This window comes from Paroedura picta, chromosome 3 (assembly GCF_049243985.1).
Source record: "Paroedura picta isolate Pp20150507F chromosome 3, Ppicta_v3.0, whole genome shotgun sequence".
Classification (NCBI taxonomy): Eukaryota; Metazoa; Chordata; class Lepidosauria; order Squamata; family Gekkonidae; genus Paroedura; species Paroedura picta.
The window spans coordinates 116,782,889-116,804,601 of record NC_135371.1 but is presented as its reverse complement, the minus strand read 5'-3'; the positions used below and the strand labels follow the sequence as shown (position 1 = coordinate 116,804,601).

General features: G+C 44.0%; 1 protein-coding gene across 14 annotated transcripts in view; it reads left to right on the top strand.

Moving 5' to 3' along the window:
- Positions 1-21,713, top strand: part of CACNA1A (calcium voltage-gated channel subunit alpha1 A) — a 406,947-nt gene that overhangs the window by 333,390 nt on the left and 51,844 nt on the right. For 10 of the 14 annotated variants that reach the window (XM_077327283.1, XM_077327280.1, XM_077327282.1 and 7 more), the window contains 5 exons: positions 3,898-3,963; positions 4,745-4,839; positions 7,788-7,938; positions 8,976-9,103; positions 13,246-13,342. In XM_077327283.1, coding sequence (XP_077183398.1) covers positions 3,898-3,963; positions 4,745-4,839; positions 7,788-7,938; positions 8,976-9,103; positions 13,246-13,342 — 537 coding nt within the window. Of the gene's footprint in view, positions 1-3,897; positions 3,964-4,744; positions 4,840-7,787; positions 7,939-8,975; positions 9,104-12,213; positions 12,311-13,245; positions 13,343-21,713 lie in introns of all 14 variants that reach the window. The other 4 variants (XM_077327279.1, XM_077327286.1, XM_077327284.1 and 1 more) reach the window with 1 other exon arrangement.

Here is a 21,713-nt window from a genome sequence, read left to right as displayed (position 1 = left end):
AGTGACTTGCTCCTGTCAGTGTCTTTCTAAATATTCAAAATTCCACTCTTAGAAAAATTCCTCAAAATATCTTGAAATATCAATGCGGCCACTGGCTCAAAAGTAAGTGGATAATCCTGTCCGTAGAGCAGAATCTCTACCTATTGTCATACCTATTCTTCATCTTTGTGAATTCAACTAGTCTTTGTTTTTGGTCCTTCTCTTTCTTGGCAGAAGGCTTGTCCATACCAATATTATCTGTTCCACATAATATATTTCTGGTAAGGACTTGGCAGAGGAGCATGTCTCATGGCTTAAGTGCCACTCAGTGTTTAACACCCACTCAGAGCAGCTGTCCCACCCTTGAGTGCCTCCTCTTCCAGCGGCCAGCCAATCACCTTCCATCCCCCACCCCTAACCACTCCCTCCTCCTTCCACTTCCTCTGAGGCTCAGAGGCTGCAGATGCCTGCCATGTGAGAGCTGCCCCTGCCAGTGAGTTTCCTAACAGCTGCCTGCAGCCTTTCCGGGTCCTGGGGAGAGGGAGAGGCCATCCGCAGAGTTCTCCCACCCCACTCCAGTCTAGCACCCGTTGGATTCCTGAATGCAATGGGCTTGGTCCCTAGTCCTTATTAAATGTCTCCAATGTATTCACAATAGGCCATGACTCCCAGCCACTGTGTTCTGGGCATGACCTGAGTGACCTCAGATTGAAGCCCATTCTACCTTCTTACCACTCATGTCTCCCTATTATGAGCCCAATGAGGTTATAGCTGTGGCATCATGTTATAACTCTGAGAGTGCATCCAAACAATCCCCTAATGACACTGTGAGAAAACTGACCCCAATATCCCACAGTGAGGAGCTTCACATCTATGGTGAGCAGATGCTGAGGATGGCCAAGGTTTTTGACATTGACATGGTCACTTTAGATAACAGATTGAAAGACTGAATCAATTGGGAAAATCATGGTTAGAACCATCCCATCAAGTCCAATTAATTAGATCTGTTCTGGACAATGATAGAACAAAAGTCTTGCTACCTCTGGACAGGGACAGAAGCTTGAGGATCATGGTATATGCCTTCTAGAGAAAAAGATGGCAGTTGGTCAAATTGATACAACTACTGCTAGGCCACAAGGCACTGACCACAATGATCATCCCTTATCTAGGCTACATGTGAGAGGCTTACAACTTTTGTTTGTGAAGAAATATAACCCTGTTAGACATGCCTCCAAGCATTGTTTTTCAATCCCTAGGGGAGTTTTCAGGTTTCTTCTATGGTGGGCGGAAGAAACTAACCAGTTTATCCGAGTCCAGTTTGGGTGTGGGTTCCCCAGGTCACTCTTACCATGGATATTTTGCTGCCGAGTAGGGGACTCATTTTTTTCTGTACAGGGACAATGGTCTGTCCTTGTAGAGCCCCTCATGTGAATATCCTTGAACTACATGCAGTGAGATTTGCCCTTACCTCCTTTGTAGATATTCTCAGAGGCAAAATGTTTCTGATCCAAACAGAGGCTGTATATGGAAGCCAAAGCAGTATGAGAGGTGGCTGCTATCATCAGGGTCTTCCTCGGGGCTATTCACATTGCAAGGACCCTAGACTCTGAGGCAGACAACTTGAGCAGGGTTTACCAGACTAATCATGAGTGGTCCATTCAATCTAAATATCTACAAGAGATCTTCTAGATTCAGGGGCCCTCCAGATAGATCTTTTTACCACTCTCAAAACAAGAAAGGCTCCAGACTATTGCTTCCTAGTAGGTAGTGATCCAGCCTCTCCAGACAGTGTGTTTGAGATTGCCTGATCAGAGACACTGTTTTACATCTTCCCTCCTTTCCCTCTTCTAAGCAGGGTTATAGGGCAGCTGATAGCAGAAAGGTTGGATTGTATTCTGATAGCCCCCTTTTGGACTCATCGAATTTGGCTCACAGAATTGCTCTGCCTGGTGGGCTTAGAGTTCATTACCCTTCCTCCCATTCCAGATTTGCTGATAAAGGGTCCCTGTGTTTCACCATGATGTAGCCCGGTTGCACCTCTCACCTAGAAGAATTAGGGCTATTTCTCTTCCCTGAGGTATGTAACATCCTAATTCAGGCCCAAAAGACCACAAGGTACTCCTACTGTAGGAAGTGGGTTATTTTTTAATTTTGGGCTTCATCCAGGGGGCCATCTCCCTTTGTCTGCCCATTGCCCTTTGTCCTGGAGTATCTAATCCTACCAGCACATGAGAAGTTGGCTGTCGCATTAGTGAAGATCCACTTGGCAGCCATTTCAGCATACTATTAGGAGGTTTTTCTCTGTTTTCCCACAAATTAGCCCAATGTTTTCTTTAGGAGTTATTAAATGTCTCCCCCAAACACACCCATCACATTGCCACTAAGTGGTCCCTCTTACTGGTGCTGACTCAGCTGATGAGACCTCCATTTGCACCATCAGCTACATGCCCATTTCTTTTGAGAAAGCTAATTTCCCTAGTAACAGTTAATTCTGTTATGAGGGTGAGTGAATAAGTGGTCCTCAGAGTAGATTTCCTGTTTATAAAGGTTTTTAATGAGAAAGTAGTATTTCAGCATAGTCTGGACTTCCTACCCAAGGTAGGAAAAGGAGGGCTGCTGCTTCACAGTCCCATTTCAGATGGGTGGTAGCCACCATCTGTTGTTGCTATAAGACAGCTAAAGATCCCTATCCACTGAAGGTGACGGCTCACTCCACCCCGACACAAGGTCCCTCAGCTGCATTCCACAGGAAGGTCCCACTCCTGGGTATCTGCAAAGCTACAACATGGTCCACAGAGAACATGTTCATGAAGCATTTATGCCTTGGACCTGCAGGCCATGAAGGATGCAGATGTGGGCAAAACAGTTCTTCAGTCTCTCTTCCACTGAGAGTGTCATCCTACCTCCTCTGATGGATGGTAGCTAGTTGTTCCAATGTGGGGCTGCACTGAAGATGGAAGATAAAAACTGAGTTGCACTTATCCGTAATTGTTGTTCATCAGCATCTTCTTTGTAGACACACATTCCCTCCCTCCTGCCCTACTTTGAGCTTTCACTTTCCCTCCCCCCCCCCTTACTGTAGAAGAAGAGGTTCTATACCACATTTTTCACTGCCCAAAGGAGTCAAAACAGTTTACAATTGCCTTCCCTTTGTTTTCCCACAACAGACACCCTGGGAGGTTGGTGAGGCTGAGACAGCTTCTGACAGGACTGCTCAGTCAGAACAGCACTATCAGAGCTTTGAATGAGCCCCAGGTCACCAGCTGGCTGCATGTGGAGAAGCAGGGAATGAGACCTGGCTGTCTAGATTAGAAGCTGCTGCTCTTAGCCACTACACTATGCTGGCTGTCATGTTGACTGGGGGAAGGGGATTGGGTTGCAGTGGCCTTGCAGGAATTGAGAGAAGGAGGTGCCTGCCTCCAGAGCACATGACAGTCTGGGTGGGAGAACATTCATGTCAGCTCTGGAAGGGGGAGGGTGTCCCCCTTTGGTTGTTATAAGCTGGAAAAAATATTATGCGGTCAGCCTGCACAGATGCAGCTGTAATGTGTATCTGCACAGAAGAATCAATGAACAACAGTTACAAGTAAGTACAACTCTGTTTTCCTTACTGAGTAATACAAGCGCTGAATCCTGGCCATTTTTTTGTTATAATACTTATATTCATCTAGTTTTCTATCAGCCTCATCCTTTTCAGATGGATTGACAATTGCTGCAAGATTTCTATATCCAGGATAGGATGTGGTGGTGATATGGTGGGGCACTCCCTTTCATTCATCCAGTGGCAAGAAGTGATATATGTGGGAAAAATGGAAGCTCTGCTTCAGAATAACCATATCCCCAATACAATAGGTGTATCTGGGTTAGAATATTGAAAATAGAAAGCAGTAACGTACACTCATTTTTCCTCTCCAATAGGCCCTTCCATATGTGTGCCTGCTGATTGCAATGCTCTTTTTCATCTATGCCATCATTGGCATGCAGGTAAGTGCCAATCAACTTCAGTCCCAATCAGTCAGCCTCAGTCCGTGCATGCTACCACAGCACAGGATCATTGACAGCATTGGCTCTGTGCCTTTGGACTTGAAAGTGAAATCTAGCGTGGTGCAGGCATTTCCCCAAGTGAATGTAGGCTATAGACACCTCTAGCACATTATGGTATCAGTGGCATCATGGTCCTTGCAATGTCCGAGGCCTCTGCTCTTGCACAAGGAGGCATAGAGTGGCACATCCAGCTCTGTATCTTTCATTCCTATTTTTATAGTGATACAATGCAGCTTTGCCTTTTCTGATAGCTAAAGCAAGGCATTACTTAATCATTTGACCTTTATATGTCACTAAACTATCCCTGAATTTCCTAAATCTCTAAAGCAAGGGATGCACATGCTAGCAGGGGCTCATGGGAATTGTTGTCCATGGACATCTGGAAAGCCACAGACACTACATGCTGACAGATCACCTAAGAATATAAGAAGAGCCTTGCTGGATCAGACCAGTGCTCCATCTAATCCAACATCTTGTCTCACACAGTGATAAACCTGTTCCTCAGGAGGTCCAACAAAAGGCCAAGGCCTTCCCTGCATGTGCCCCTCTAGTCATTAGAACTCAGAGGTTGACTGCCTCTGAACCTGGAACCTGGCATCCAAATCTGCAAGTTTCAGCTCCTCTACTTCTAGGCAACTTTTAGGAGCTTACTGTTTCCTGAACTCTTAAAATTTGTAACAGCATATATTTTATTGTTATCTATTTGATGCTATATCTTCAGGTGTTTGGTAACATTGGCATTAAAGATGAGGATTCTGCAATCGATGAGCACAACAACTTCCGCACGTTCTTTCAGGCCCTGATGCTTCTCTTTAGGTGAGGCTTGTCCCTAACATTTCCCTGGGAAATTGATGCTGATTTTGCAGCCATCACAAGAGAGTTTACCTAGGCCTTTTCCCAACTCAGTGTGGTTTCTGTTTCCTGGCGAGTTGAATCCCTGGATGATGTTCCAAGTTATTCTGCACTTCCTTTGCAAGGGGGTTGTGTAGCCATATCATCATGTACTTTATCAGTGGTGGAACCTCTCTCTTTTTTCACATGTGCACTAATGTTATATCATTATAACATAACATTTTTGGAAAGCTAGATATATCACGGAGACCAGCATAGTTGCCGCCATTTCAAAGCTTACCTTCTCCTCTTTAGTTGCCAACTAAGAAAATGGCTGGTGATTGTCAAACTGGATATATCAGTTCCTAACACTGTTGTTCAGTTATACTTCATCAGTGACCTTCCTTTTTTTCATAAGCAATAATGTTATAACACTCTAACATTGTAAAAAAAAAAAGGTTGGTTGTATTGTAAAGAATGATATGATTGCTGCCATTCTTCCTTAGTCATCAAATAAGAAAATGGCTGGTAAAGAGTGATGGTTGAACTGGATATACCAATTCATAACAGTGTTATTCAACAATTATGAACTCATCATGTACTTAGTCAGTGAGGTGACATCCTTTTTTGTGTATATGCAGTAGTGGTAAAAAATATTTGGTAAAAAAATATTAAAAGGCTGGATGGATGTATCATGGGAAACAGCATGGTTGTCACCATTTCAAATGCCTCCTGCTCTTCCATAGTCACCAACAAAGAAAATGGCTGGCAGTTGTAGAACTGGATACACACATTCATAGAAGGGAACACGGGGGAGGGGTTTTTCCAACTGGTTCCCAAATTCATCTCGGCCCCGGCTCTCATTAAATTAGATTACAAGTACCCCACCCTGAACAAGGAGGGATTACTAGAGATTATGGTGGCCATTGTGATTGTTATTTTAATGGGGATTTTATTGGAGTTTTATTGTTTTAGAATTCTATATGTAAACCGCCGCGAGGCTACGGCAAGCAGCGGTATAGAAATTGAATAATAAATAAATAAAATAAAGAAGTGTTTCAGTACACTTATGAAGCACATTAAATGTGTCCTACAGCACATCATCAGCGATAGAACCTCCTTTCTTTTTTTTCTTATGCAGTAATCTCATAACATCATTCAAAAAGAAAACACTAGGAGATAAAGGTGTGTGGGGGGGTGGAAAAACAACACAAGCATTTAATATCAAAGCTTGCCCACCCCCCAAAAAAAGGAAAGGAACGTAATGGATGGGCAACTGCATGGAGAAGGCTACATGAAACCTTTGCTGCGTGTTTTGTCCCCATGTTATAACCTTGCTATATTATAATTTTAAAAAATTAAATCATAACTAAATCATGAAACTTAAAAAGTGAACAGATTGCTCAGGGCACAATCTGAAGGGGCTGGCAGCGGGGTGAACACACAACACTGACAACACAAAGGAATAGTAGAAAACATAATTCAAAATCTAGGGGCTTTCCGCACTCCTTCAAAATCGCACAATGGTTGCCAATTGAAATCACTACAGTTTTGCCATTATGCACAACGTCGTTGACAATCTGCCACACACCTGAAACCGATCCGCAAAAAGCACTTCCTTGTAGCGCTTTCAGGGAAATCCCCAAAAGTGGATTCACCCTCCGGAAAGCGCTACACTCCTGCAACCAATCTGCAACACTAGCGGGAAAGTTCTGTGCGTTACCATTGTTGTGGTTTCTACAAAGTCTCTCCTCTGATCTTCCGGCGAAGCGATCGCCATTTTTTTTCTCCGAGCAAGCGGAGATCAAATCACCAGCAAGCCTTCGTTTACCCAGTGAGGCTTCCCCGGCTACAGTCCCTCCCCAGAGCTCTTTACAGTCACTAAGCACAAACAACAGAGAAGCCCGTTTGCTGATGTATTTTCCCTTTATTTTTTACACTGTTTTCGGCCGAAAATTGGGCCCGTGAGGGGGGGGATTTTTTTTTCACTCGGGGGGAGCGTGGCAACGATGAAACGACAGCTCAAACACACCTGCCAGCTGGATGTGTCTCTCCGTTGCAACGAATCAATGCATATTCGTTGCAACGGGTGTGTTTTTTTTTTTTAAAAAAAACCTTTCTTAAAGGGAAAGGGGCTGTTTGGGAGCATGCTAACAGCTGCCCATTGGCTGCTTGACAGCCAGGGGCGGGACGAGCTCGGCAATAGCGCTTCCTTTCTAGCGATTTTTGCTGAGACCGGAAGCTTGTGGGAAACGATGGAAACGCAACTGGATTCCACTACAAAGTCAGGTATGCATAACGACGAATTCCACTATTTTAAATGGTGATTTTTTGTTCAGCAAACAATTTGCTACAAGGATCCCGGTGCGGAAAGCCCCCTGGAATTCCTCACTGGAGGTTTGCACTTCTGCAGAAATGGTTCTGTTTAGCCTAGCCAAGCCTACCTAGTGTTTTGGTCGGCTGCTGTGCCTCAGGCAAACTGAATGCATTTCCTTACTGCCTTAAGAGAGCCTTCTGTACATTACTCCTTGTGTCCACACAAAAGAATTACTAGGCTTCCCGATCAATCATTTCATTTCAGTTTTGTGTATGGAAGCGCTCTTTATGGAGCCACTTTTGATTCTCAGTATTGCTGTCACAACTCATGAGATGGGGATGCTGCCATTTGGCTGTGATGGGTTCCTAGTAAGGTTGCAAACTCCTGTCCAGGAAATTCCTGGAGATTTTGGGCCAGAGCCTGGGAAAGTAAGGGAGCATAGCAGGGTATAAAGCCCTACAAAGCACCTTCCAAATCAGCCAATTTCTCCAAGGGAACTGATCTCAATAGTTTGTGGATCTGTTATAATTCTAAGTGATCTCCAGGCCTCACCTGGAGATTGGTAGCCCTAGTCGCTAATACCATTATCTTTTCTTCCTCCTTGTCTGTCTCTCAGGAGTGCCACAGGGGAGGCTTGGCATGAGATCATGCTCTCCTGTCTGGGGGGGAAACCCTGTGATGAGAAAGCAGATGCCAAAGACAATGAGTGTGGCAATGAGTTTGCATATTTCTATTTTGTTTCCTTCATCTTCCTGTGCTCTTTTCTGGTGAGTCAAGGGGCACGGGGGAGGGAGGATATGGGACTCAGTTGTCCATGTTCAGTGCATGTACATCAGGGGGCTAGAGCAATGCATGCGCATGATAAGGTTACTAGGCGGCGAACTCTCCAGATCATAGTTTTATAGCACAATAATTGTGTGGCATTGTGTGGGATCCAAACATCTTTTCCTTAGCTAAGTTAATCCATTTTTCTCCCTAATTAGTATTTTAGAGGCTGAGTAATCTTTTCTGTTCAAATTGAAAAGCAAGGCTTTTTCAGAAATGCAAGGCAGGATAGTAAACACTAGCTCAGTTGACCCATCTTCCATAATAATGTTTTATTTGATGGATTGGCTGTTTTTGTTTGATTGATTGGAGTGGGAGAGGCAGCCTGCCATTCCCCTTGCAGCTTTGTTTCTGCTGCAGCATCCCTTTGAACCTTCCACTGGTGTGGCACTAGCAGGGCATCAGGGCTTTAGGGTCAGGAATAAAATCTGGTTCACACACATACATGCACACATGCACATACATGGCTGTGCATTGACACATGACATGGATAGGCCCCACATGCACTGAAATGCTGATTTCCACTGGCTGCCCAGTGAAAACTGAAAAATAAAAACCATACCCGGATCAATGCTTCAACATTGAATGTACTATTGTTATGTCACTCACCATTCAATAAAACATAGCGGTGATGGTGGTTTTATGAGTGTGAGGGGAAAGGATTTGAATCTGCCCTGCATAGCAAAAAAAACCTTGGTGTGCCTTGAGCACAGATGGCAAACATCATAGGGGATTAGTAGCATTTTCTGAGACATAAAAGCACTTCAAAGTTAACAGCAAACCTACCCAGGATCTCAGGTGAGGCCGGAGCAATTTGTCCTCAGCTTCAAACAGATGTCTGACATGTCTGTCAAGACCCACCTCTCATTTTGACACTTTTGCCTCCGTTTATTTCTAGCTAAGATAAGATAGCAAATCTCTCTGGCATCTCAGCTAACTCAGTGCCTGTGTCTGTCTCCCTGCTTCCTTGAAATTGCAGATGTTGAACCTTTTTGTGGCTGTCATCATGGATAACTTTGAGTACTTAACACGTGACTCCTCCATTCTGGGACCTCACCACCTGGACGAGTATGTGCGTGTGTGGGCTGAGTATGACCCTTCTGCCTGGTAAGGACATGCCTCCCTTACCCTTCTTGGTGCTAAACTTAGAGATTTCTTGTCCCACCTTGAAGGAAAAGGCTAGGGGTGTGTGTTTGACTGTATCCAAGCCCCCAAAATAGTTGGAAAATACTTTCCAGCTATTCTTTCAGCTAGCTATAGATCTCAGTATTTTTTCAGCTCTTTGAAATAGCTGAGTCCTAAATATCCCTAAAACAGTTTTTCTGGACTGCTGGATAGCTGAAGTTAAAGGGTGTAGTCCCTTCAAACATCTTACAGGTGACTTGGAGAAAGTGTTTAAAGGGATTGCAGCCTTCAGAGTTCACTCACAGTTTGTAACTGCACTCTCTTTAAGTGTCTATCCCCCCTTCCATTTGGGGGCCCATAGAATTGTACTCCCTGATTCTGTTTTTTTGCAACTTGAGGAGATTTTTGCGGAGAGGCACAAGCAGCTATTCTGAAAATGTGGTGCTTTCACCTAAAAAACAGACCCCTGGCTACCCTTGGGGGCCGTGAATTATAATGGTCCTCATAGAGTATAATGGAGCAAAAAAATATTGGGATTTCTGAAAAATCCCAAATCCAAATACCATGCTGGTACTGGAATTCAGGAATATTTTCTACATATTTTGTGGGTTCAATATATCCCAACCCCCATTTTTGTTGTTTTTGCACACCCCTAGAAAAGGCCGGAGGAAGTGGATCATACTGATCCAAGTTTGGACGCCAGCCTTGTGGGCTGCTTGTGGACCAGGCTGAGGGAGGGTAACATAGTAAATGCAACAGGTAGGGTGGAACCTCCAATTTCTGGGGTTTGCCCTTGTGTGAAGAAATACATAGCAGTTTAAAGAGGAAAGCACTGAAGTCCAGAACCCCTAGGTTCCCTTTGCTTTTTTAGCACAAAAGACGTATGAGGCTGATAGGAGCTTCATCTCTGGGCTGTTGGTCCACTCAGGGGAGGCAAGCAATAAATACAGTTTAGGATAGGGAGGTGGGTAGGAGCTGCAACTATGGTTCATTCTGTCAGAGCTGAGATACAAAGTTACCTGGGCAGATGAAGCCTTTGTTTTCTGTGATGTGATGTGAGAGGAAGGGAGAGGCTGAGGCTCAATGGTAGAGTATCTCCAGTTAAAAGGATCACATGGTAGGTGGTGTGAAAGACCACAACCTGTGACCGTGGTGAGCCACTGCCAGTCAGAGCAGATAGTAATGACCTTGATATACTGATAATCTAACTCAAGAAAAGGCAGTTTCTTGTGTGTTCAGGAGTCTCCAGCTGACACAAAAGCCAGAGGCAGATGCATTCTGTGTCACTTTAGCTCAGTGGTTCTCAACCTGGGGGTAGGGACCCCTTTGGGGGTCGAATGGCCCTTTCACAGGGGTCACGGCAGGGCAAGCAGCTTGGCCGGGGGCACCATCTACACAACAGCCTTGTGGGGTAGATCGAGATAGAGCATTCATCTGTTCTGGAGCAGCAGAAAAGAGCGAGATTGGCATGGTGGGACAAGGGGCAGAACTGAACTGAGAAACCACAGGAAAAAAACAATTTATATACAATCATGAACAATGGGTCTTCACACCATTGGTCAGTTTCAGTTTAATTTCTGTGAAAGAACACTTGCATAAATTTATGGTTGGGGGTCACCACAACAGGAGGAACTGTATTAAAGGGCCGCGGCATTAGGAAGGTTGAGAACCACTGCCTTAGCTAAACCCAAGTCAGCGTGGATCGGTGACCACTGCCACTAAGCCGTTTCCATTATCGTTCCTGTTGACTAATTTTTCATGGGTCTTGCTAGAGATAAGTGGTTGGAGGGAGCAGGTGTGGTGGTTTATCACTGATTAACATTTCCTCTTTTAATTTTAGGTTTTTGCAGCTGGATTCTGGCAAGGCCACATACACTCTCACATTATCCCATAAAATCAAAAGGGAGGACACACTGTACGCCCCCATGTGTCCAGCCATGCCTTTTGCCATTGTCCCATCCTGCCTTGCGGCTACATTGGCCTGCAGCAGGCAAACTGAGTACTCTAATTAGCAATATTTTGAGCCAAACAATGATTGTGTCAATGAAGCCCCTGGCAACAACTGTGCTTTGTGTTTTGTGCCACGTTAGTAACATCTGAGCCAAATAGGAGTAATTGGGGTATTGGCTTCGCAGCCTGGACAAAACCCACAGGTAGTATGTATTATGCAGCAGTAAAAAAAAATACTTACAATAGTTCTGCTAGTAATAGATGATGTGCTTCTAATACTTTGACCTGTGGAGATGTGTGTGTGTGTGTGCTAGGGCCTGGTCTTCCATTCTGCTATGTAATGCTGTTTTTTGTAATTTTTTTGTTGTGGTGGGAGGCCAGGCACTCTGCGGCTGCAACCAGATGCAGTCACCAGGGTTGCAATCCTGTGCACCTAGCGGAAGGTTCTCCCCAGAGTTCTCTTGGTATCTTTTACCATCCCTGTGCCCTGCCCACTATGAATGCCCGTTGTGTCCAGGTTTAATGTGTTTGTTTCCAGTGCCGGCCCTAACTGGCAAGCCCTGCCAAGCCCAGCTGAGGGAGTGTCCATAAGGAAGCCTGTGCCAAGCGGGGGCAGGAAATCCAGGTCTCCCCCCTCCTGAGCATTGGTTCCTAGTGCATGTATTATCCAGCCACACTGAAAAGAAGGGAGAGGAAATATTGGCATAAATTCCAGACCCCTTTGACGAAACGTGATTGATTTCTAAGGCTCTTCACAGGAGAAACATCAAAGCTAGAAGTCAAAACTCATATATGGGTCGGGTCATGTCTGACTTTATTTAAGATCTAAGATAAATCTCAGTCTGCCCGATAAGACACAGTTCCCCCCATCTCTTGATGTAATTGGCAGTCACCTCTCTTTCTGCCGTGCTGATGGGGCTGCACACAGAGCTTCAATGAGGCCTAGACTTCAGTGCTTTGAGAGGCCCCTTTCTAACTGCAGCCATTGGGAATTCAGTTTCTCCATATGCCTGAGGGAGGTGGTGTATGGCTAGGCTGAAGGTCTCTAGCCAGCAGCCCTGCTGTGTTTTATGTTTACGTGACAGTATGTATTTCTCTTGCCCTGTAGCATCCGCACTAACTCCCATGTATTCTTCTTGCAGTGGCCGAATTCATTATAAGGATATGTACAGTTTATTACGTGTAATATCTCCCCCCCTGGGCTTAGGCAAGAAATGCCCTCATAGGGTTGCTTGCAAGGTTTGACTTACACTAAAACCTGCTAGCATCAACGGAATGAATGTTGCTTATGGTTTTTTTAATATATATATTTCATATATATATATATATATATATCTGTACACATATCTATCTATCTATATATTGCACTTTGAAGAGTAATTTAGTAATGTAATTAGCCAACAGAATGCGTGAAATGATGCTGCCACCCGGACCAGTAACGCATGGAGCATATCAGTTACCTTGAACCATCTCTGCTTGCTGTTAGCTGGAGCTAGGCCTGAAGGGTTCTATGAGTCTCTCTTTACTCACCTCCACCTCCTTCTGCACATTAATCTCTCATTTGGGGAGGACAGAGACTACATTGACACCTCAGCCATTTCCTCGCTCCTCCCCCAGTTCTTTCCACCCTCCCTTTCCCTCCACCTTCTTCCCTTGCAGTCTGCCCTCCTCTCACATTGGCAAAGAGGGGCTCCCTCATTCTCAGTCTTTCTTTCTATTTCTCTCCTTCTTTCTGTGGTTCTTTGTTACTAAGGGGGATTGGACTCTACACACTTGGCCCTGTAGCCCTGAGTGGGATGGTGGGCTGCACTGTAATCTCAGGCTGAGCAAAAAATAGGTGGAGTCACAGGCTTCTATCTGTCTCTGTTGTGATGTGAACACCTGCTCCAAACATAGAAGTGTATGCTTTAGCATTTTGCTATATCACAGCCACAGCTTCAGGAACCATCCTTCCAATTCCAGTCACCCATGAAGATCAAGCATATTCAAACTCTTTGCTGGCAAGCAGCACAGTAATCTCTACATTTTTATCTTCCATTTTTGTTCCTTTTCCACTTGATTTCCAATATTTTTCTCTTCTTTGCATCTTTCTCTCTTTTCTATTTTTTCCGTGTATTTTTCCTTTTTTTCCTTTTTGGTTATTTTTGTTTTTGTTTTTAATTTTTTGCTCCCAGGGGCCGGATGACTTTCATGGACATGTATGAGATGCTGAGACATATGTCTCCACCCCTGGGGTTAGGCAAGAAATGCCCAGCCCGTGTGGCTTATAAGGTAGAATAATTTTTAAGAAATAAACAAGAACTATTTCAAGTTAGCTTCATTTTTAACCATTTTTTTCCAAGAACAAAAACTATAAACTTGTAATTTTTGTACATTTCTCCCCTCCCCCAAATCCAATCTCTTGAGCAGTAACAGTGTGTCTGTTCAGTACCGTTAGCATTTCATGTTTCAGAGACTCCATTATGGCCAGTAAAGTTGGGGCTGGTAAGAAACTAATTCAAGGTGCATGTTCCCACTCCAAATCTCTCATCCAAGCAGCACCAGCCCACCCTCCTGCATCTCGCAGAAGAAACACTGCTTTAAACTTTTTCTACTCCCCACTTACACGACCACCTCTTGGACAACCTGCAGCTGTAATTGCTCTGTGACTATCCAATCCATATGAATACACCCGATGAAATGGAAGTAGCAAAGCCGGAAGGGGGTGAGAGATCAATAGTTCAAAACACATTACATCTATAAGAATGCTGAATCAGGCCAGTATGTGAATATTTGAGACAAAGAAAATTCAGGATTGTATCAGATAACTTTATCTGTACTCATTGTCTATACTCTTGTTCACATCCTCCTGACAAAGAAATAAAGATAACGAGTTAAATATTTTCTAATGAATTGCAGAACATAATTATGAGGGTCTAATTAAATATTAAATGCAAGTTGGGTTGGGGAAAACCACAGCACACACCTAATATATAGTGTGTGCCATGGGGTGCAGTGTGCACATGCTCAGGACTCAGTTTGCCCCCTCACACTATTTTTGAGGTGAATGCCAGGTCACGTGTTAAGCCCCAACCAAACCCACATTTAATATATCATTTAATCAGTCCCTGATGCAACTCAGTACTTGTCTCTTCCTAGGCAACTTTGCCCTTTGAAGCAGAACATTCCCTTCAATTTTTGACCTGTGCTTTCCCATATTTGATTTGTGCTCTCCAAAGCCATAAACCGTCTGGAACCGTCACATCTGTGGGGCTCTCTCTTCTGCTATACCTCTCACAGAGCACTGAGATCTAGCAACCAAAACTTGCTTAGTGTCCCCGGACTTTAAGAGGTAAAACTGGCCTCAGTCGGAATACTCTACCTAATGAGATCAGGGCCCTGCAGGACCTTAAACAGTTCTGAAGGGCCGGTAAGATGGAGCTGTTCCACCAGGCCTATGGTTGAGGCCTAGAAATAATATCAAGAACATGCAGGCCTCCCTGCCTAAAGATCCATCCAGTAGACCAGGCTTTCTCAATAGGTGGGTTCCTGATGACCCTGGAAGGATTTCCTGAATGGGTGTCAGTTAATTCATTTTATATAAATTTGTTAAATATTTATCATGATAGAGCCCTATATGGTCATATAAACCCACCCTCCCCACCCAAGATACCAATGATGGGCCTGGAGGGGATTCAAAGGGGAGGGATCCTGGGTGGACGTGTACACAGCTGTGCTTCTACACCAGGGCTAGTCAACCTGTGGTCCTCCAGATGTTCATGGACTACAATTCCCATGAGCCCCTGAATGAACATTTCCTGGATGGGGCTCATGGGAATTGTAGTCCATGAACATCTGGAGGACCACAGGTTGACTACCCCTGTTCTACACAATCATTCCATTTCTGGGGTTTCTCGAAGCCTAAAGAATGTTTCAGGGGTTTCTCAACAGTAAAAGATGTGAGAAAGACTGCATTAGACTGACCCTATAAGAACTATTCCCCCCTCCAAGTTCAGTTCAGTTAGCTTAGTTATGACTCGCTGTGAAGAGGACGCAGCAATAGCCTTTTTAAAATCTTCAGTTAAAATTTAAAATTTTATAATTTTGATTTATTTATATCCTATGCTTCATTTATCTGTTTTTAATATTGCACTTGAACTTTGCTGAGATCTGCCCTGAGCCATCAGGGAAGGGCAGAATATAAATATAAAATTAAATTTAAAACTAAATTTTGGAATGTCCATTCAATTGTAGTTGTTTTGGGATAAAACCAGGTTACAGTATACCCATTGTAACATGTAGACAAGCAGGAGCATTGAACATTGGAGAGGACATTAATGTTATTACCATCATTTGATAGTTTATGCTGCTCTTCAGCTTGGGATCATCATAGAACTTGTCCACCTCACAAATGTCCATAGGCACAGTCGACCAGGGTCACACAGATCAGAGATTTGCCTCACATTATTCCATGCATACAAAGCTCCTGTGACTCCCAGTTTCCCTGAGTGCACAATATGTTTCTGTCAAAAGCTGAGACCAAAGGGCACACTGCTGTCCTCATGGCACACACACACATTAATCATTCCAGTAATTTCTAACCTGTATCCCTTATGTAATTTGACATGGAGGGCAATAGTGACGGCCCCATTAGTGACACAAAACCAGAAACTGAATTATCAGTATCTGTGTTCTTAGCAAGTTAAACTGATCCTTTATATATATATGATTAGAGACACAGCAAGTTAATTAAAGGAGGCAAGAAACAAATTAAGAAAGCTATTATTTAAGAAAGGGTTCACTATTAAAACTTCTGAAATTAAATTGTGTTTGGTGTACACATTCTAAAACAAGCCATAAAACAGCTTTGTGAGCTCAGCAACACCATTATAAATGTTTTTGGTCACTTCATGTTATGTAGATTTGGCTCCTTTAGGCTGCCCAAATATAGCATTAGAACTGAAGTGTAACTAAAACAGCACCTCAGATAAGAAGACACTCAGAGTTGCATAGAGTTGGGGGGGGGGGGGTTGCTACCCTCCCTTCATAGTGCATTATTTGGACTGTGCTACTCATGCTGATCCTGCTAATTCACTAGTTTCTCATTGATGCTAGTCGTAAGCATTAGCATGGGAACCATTGTCATGTGTACATGACTGGCCGGTGTTGGCGTGCTTTCCACTTGAGAAATGGCATATCTGCAGATTTCCATGTGGAACTGCAAATTAAAGGGAAGAGAACAAACTTGTGGATTGCTTGGCATTTACCCAGTCGTTATCTAGGAAACATTCATATAGGTTTAATGATGGCCCATATTGTTGTTAGCAAAACTAGAGAGAGCAAACTAGTACCAATGGACTTGCATAACATGCTGTGGGTGGGTGTTGTGTCCTGAGCTCTTTCAAAAGCCCGTTTGCTATTAGCTTTATGCCAAACATATGGTGTGCACCATTGGGACACTTGCCAGTTTCCCAGCACCAAGAAGTGCAGGATTGCTAACACAAGGCAATGACTGGATAGATGCTCCAATAGAGCTCTTTTTGTATAAAATAGATTTGTTACGTGTGTATACTGGGCCCCACACACCTATCAGCAGACAGCAACTATTATTGGCAGTTGATTCAGTGGTAAAAGTGCTCTCTCGTGCCCTTCCGGCTGTCTGTGAAACAATAAGGCAAAAAAAAATGTTCTCATGGTTTATCTAACAGTTCTTTATCCACTTTATGCAACTTAGATGCCTACATCTTTTTAGTCCTCTAAAGGTCTAGCAGGCTTCTGCCTCCATAACAATGCAACTTCCTACCAAAGAACACGATATTGGGGGTAGTAGCTTTCTACTTTCAACCAGAGACAAATTAACAGCAACTAACCTATTTCTCTGCCCCTTCTTTCTGCTACTCCATGCCCCTTTCTCTGTCAATGCAGTTCTAACCTATCAAAAGCTTTCCCTTTTGCCCCCCCCATATCTCCATCCCCTAACCCTAATCCCCATGTGCCTCACAAGTTGATCCATGACTTGCATTTTTTTCCTTTTTCTTTCCCACAATACTATTTATCATTCAGCAACCCAGAGTTTCCCCCTATGGCATTTTCCATTATATGTGTTTCTTTTTCTCTTTCCCTCAGCCACTGGGTTTCTGATAATGATTTATGACACAGATATTGAAATGCTCCCTCTGACTGCAGTGACTGCCTGCATGTGGAGAGGTGGAGGGAAGCAAATCCCTCTGCTGTTTGACAATGGGAATGGAAACTGTGGTTTGGGGGTCTGTGCACTTGTATGCCACTGGCTATAGAATGAGCCATGCCATTCTCGGATGGAAGGAGGAGGTACCTGATGTCTATTCAGTGAAGAAAATAAAGATTAAATGCTTCCAAATATCATGATGATTAGGAGGCAATACCTGTGACTGAAGTTCTTCAGATGAAGGATTCTCCAGTTTGGTGTAATGGTTAGGAGAGTGGACTTCTAATCTGGCGAGCCGGGTTTGATACTGCGCTCCCCCACATGCAGCCAGCTGGGTGACCTTGGGCTTGCCACAGCACTGATAAAACTGTTCTGACTGAGCAGGAATATCAGGGCTCTCTCAGCCTCACCCACCTCACAGGGTGTCTGTTGTGGGGAGAGGAAAGGGAAGGCGAATGTAAGCTGCTTTGAGACTCCTTCGGGTAGAGAAAAGCAGCATATAAGAACCATTTCTTTGTGTTTTTAAAATGGCCCATCTATCTAGTTTCTGGGCTCAAATAACAGCAACACCCAATACTTGAGAGGACAGATTGTGCATACGGTAAAATCACAAGATTCAAAAATCATCTGGTTCATACTGTTCTGTGATAGAAGAACCATATAGGAGGGGCACAGTTTCATTACCATGCAAGTCTTGTCACACCTATTTTGTCTGCAATGCTTGCATGGTTCTTCCATATGATCCCAGCCTTCCCTCAGACATAGTTCCTTAATTCCTAGGTAACCAGAGTAGATGTTTCAAAGAATTAGTTCTCAGGTGTTCTTTGCTGTTGAAGTGCCCATTCCACACATATTGATAATGCATTTTAAATGCACTTTAAAGGTAAAGGTAAAGGTATCCCCTGTGCAAGCACCGAGTCATGTCTGACCCTTGGGGTGACGCCCTCTAGCGTTTTCTTGGCAGACTCAATACGGGGTGGTTTGCCAGTGCCTTCCCCAGTCATTACCGTTTACCCCCCAGCAAGCTGGGTACTCATTTTACCGACCTCGGAAGGATGGAAGGCTGAGTCAACCTTGAGCCGGCTGCTGGGATTGAACTCCCAGCCTTATGGGCAAAGCTGTCAGACGGCTGCCTTACCACTCTGCGCCACAAGAGGCTCAAATGCACTTTAGAAGTAGCTTTTCCTGTTTCTCACAGGCAAATCCAGCTGCAAAAACACATTGCAGGTGCAATATCCAACATATGTGAAATGGGTATCTTTCAACTAATTAGTAGATCCTGACTGACTCCTGCATTGTTATTGTGGGAAGCATTAGGAGAGGAAATTTTGTCCTTATATGGTGGCCTGAAGTTTAAATATATGAAAAAAGAGGGAGGGCAGAAAGGGATGTCATAATATGTAACCTAAAATCCTTCATACAAACATACTTTCAGAAGCTTGGATCCCGTGGGGGATTTTTAAAGATGGAAGGGGAACAATTTTTACCAAATCTCTAACCCTGCTGCAAATCTCTGATCCATCTATACTGTTTCTGCTACAGCAGGAGGGAAGAAAGGAGGTTCCCATGGATGAAAGTACTATTCATCTGCTGAAATCTCCAGTGGATCCAAGCCATTAGTATAAATAGGTTATTTTTGATAATAAAATTAAGGCAGAATATTTTTCAAAAGCAAGCAAGAAGGTACACATTTTCAAAGGAGGAGGGTAAAGAAATGCAATGATGCTAGAAGGAACAAACATTTCCAGGCTTAGAAAAATAAGCAAGAAGAGGCAAAGCTGAGAAACAGGAGAAAAATCTGTAGCTTTAGCAGAAGAATAATCACGAGAATTAAGTGCCTGATCTGGACTATTGACAAAGGGAAATAAGGAATGCCAAGATCACAAAGTCTGAAGAACTGACTAGCCATCATATACAGTGCATATAAACAACAACTGGCAACAAATGCAGGGAATGATAAAATGGGAAGTTGTGACTGAGGTGATGACCCAATGTTGACACAAACAGCACTACAAAAATAAAATTCAGTGTGGAGTGAAAAACTGGGAGAAAGACTGTTATAGAAGTCAAGAGAAAATAGCTTAGAAGTATCATCAGAGAATGAAGTTTTGTGATATTAAATATAAAATTCCCATATGACTTACCAATAGAAGAGTTTTGAAAAGAGATACATTTAAGAAGACGAAGAAGAGCTGGTTCTTATATGCCGCTTTTCCCTACCCGAAGGAGGCTCAAAGCGGCTTACAGTCGCCTTCCCATTCCTCTCCCCACAGCAGACACCCTGTGGGGTGGGTGAGGCTGAGAGAGCGCTGACATTTTAAAAATGACATGTTTGCCTAAATTGGGGGAAAGACTGCCTAAATTGGGGAAAAGACTGGACAGCTAATGGACATATATTAAAAGAAGAAAAAGTTTTAGAGGTGAAGACAATTAATTTTCAAACAAAAACAGGAATACTAAACAGAACATAAGGTGGAGGAACAGAAAGATGTTTGATGTGATCTGAATAAAGTTTATAATGAAGACCAAAATGTTTAATCAAGAATAAAAAAATTCCAAAAGCCTCAGTTACTGCAGCGAGCCCTATATACTGCTTTCAGTAAGGTCTGTGAGGCCCATTATGCACGGCCGCCGAAACGGCGATTTCGGGTCACATGGAAAACGCGGAGGGGGAAGACGCGACGCATACCAGTTATGTACGGGGCGGGGCGCGACGGCGGCAAAACCCAGAGTAACCGATTATGCACGCGGCGATCCGGGCGCCGCTTCTGGTTGCGCCCCGGTCACCCGGAAGCTGCGCTTTCTTCCGCGTTTCACTGACGCGGCTTTTTTGGCGGCATGCACCAAAGCTGCGGCCGGTTGCAGCCGGCTCCGTGCGTTATCGGTGATTTTAGTCGCCGCCATTCCACCCCGAATGTGCGCTAAAATCCCCGTGCATAATGGGTCTAAGAGCTGAAAATTTAATCAAGAAGGTCCTCTCATCGGCCCATTATGCACGGCCGCTGAAACGACGATTTCGGGTCACATGGAAAACGCGGAGGGGGAAGACGCGAAGCACACCGGTTATACACGGGACGGGACGCGACGGCGGCAAAACCCAGAGTAACCGATTATGCATGCAGTGATCCCGGCACCACATGGTGAGAGCCAGCTTGGTGTAGTGGTTAGGAGTGCGGACTTCTAATCTGGCATGCCGGGTTCGATTCTGTGCTTCCCCCACATGCAACCAGCTGAGTGACCTTGGGCTCACCACGGCACTGATAAAACTGTTCTGACTGGGCAGTGATATCAGGGCTCTCTCAGCCTCACCCACCTCACAGGGTGTCTGCTGTGGGGAGAGGAATGGGAAGGCGACTGTAAGCCGCTTTGAGCCTCCTTCGGGTAGGGAAAATCGGCATATAAGAACCAACTCTTCTTCTTCTTCTGGTTGCGCCCCGGTCACCTGGAATCTGCGCTTTCTTCCGCGTTCCGCTAACGCGGCTTTTTCAGCGGCATGCACCGAAGCTGCGGCCGGTTGCAGCCGGCACCATGCGTTATCGGTGATTTTAGTCGCCGCCATTCCACCCCGAATGTGCGTTATTCCCCCCGTGCATAATGGGTCATCGTGAAGCAAAGTAGAAACCAAAATGTCTTCCCGTCATAATAAACTAAGCCATATAGTATAAGCTGTTTACTCTATAATTCAAAAAACTATGACTGCAACATTATCACACCCAAAATGTACATAGCTACAATAATGCCATTGTATCCAGTAAGTAGACCAATAAAGGAACCAAGGACCAACAAGATTTCTTCTAGCTATCAGCTCCACTTAACAAAAATTCTGTCTAAATTTGCAGCACATACAGCAGAACTGGTCATCATGACTGGTCCAGAAGATGCTTGGATTTAGGTGTGTTTGGGAATGCAATTCACTTTAAGTCATCTTCTGATATAGCAGTGAAAAGTAATGTTGCAAACAATTATTTGTGTATGAGAAGGGGCCTTCATAGGAAAAAAACCTGGATGCTCGTGGGGAATGTACTCATTCAGCACAATTGCAGATAGATGAGATCTCTCTCTGTGAGGTCCAATCATTTGTGTCAGTCATGCAGGAACCTGACCATACTGAATATCAGCATATATATAGCAGATCTGAAAAATACATAAGATGTAAGCAAATTAAGCACATCCAGTGAGTCAGTGAAACAACACAGAATAAGTACATATCTTTTACAAAATCTGCATTTCTTCTGCCAATTTTGTGAAGGCTATGTACTAGCCGTGATAACTAAAAGGAACTTCTACACCCAGAGGGAATAAACCTCTAAATATCAGTTAAAGCACTCGGGGTTAAGATTGTATCAAGGATAGGAGCAATACAGCAAGATTATTTAGTTCTATTTTAACTTTTTACAGGACCGCTTCCTGCCCTAATAAGAAGAAATACAATGTCACTTGCACCTCATAAATAGATAGGCACCTACTTTAAAAGAC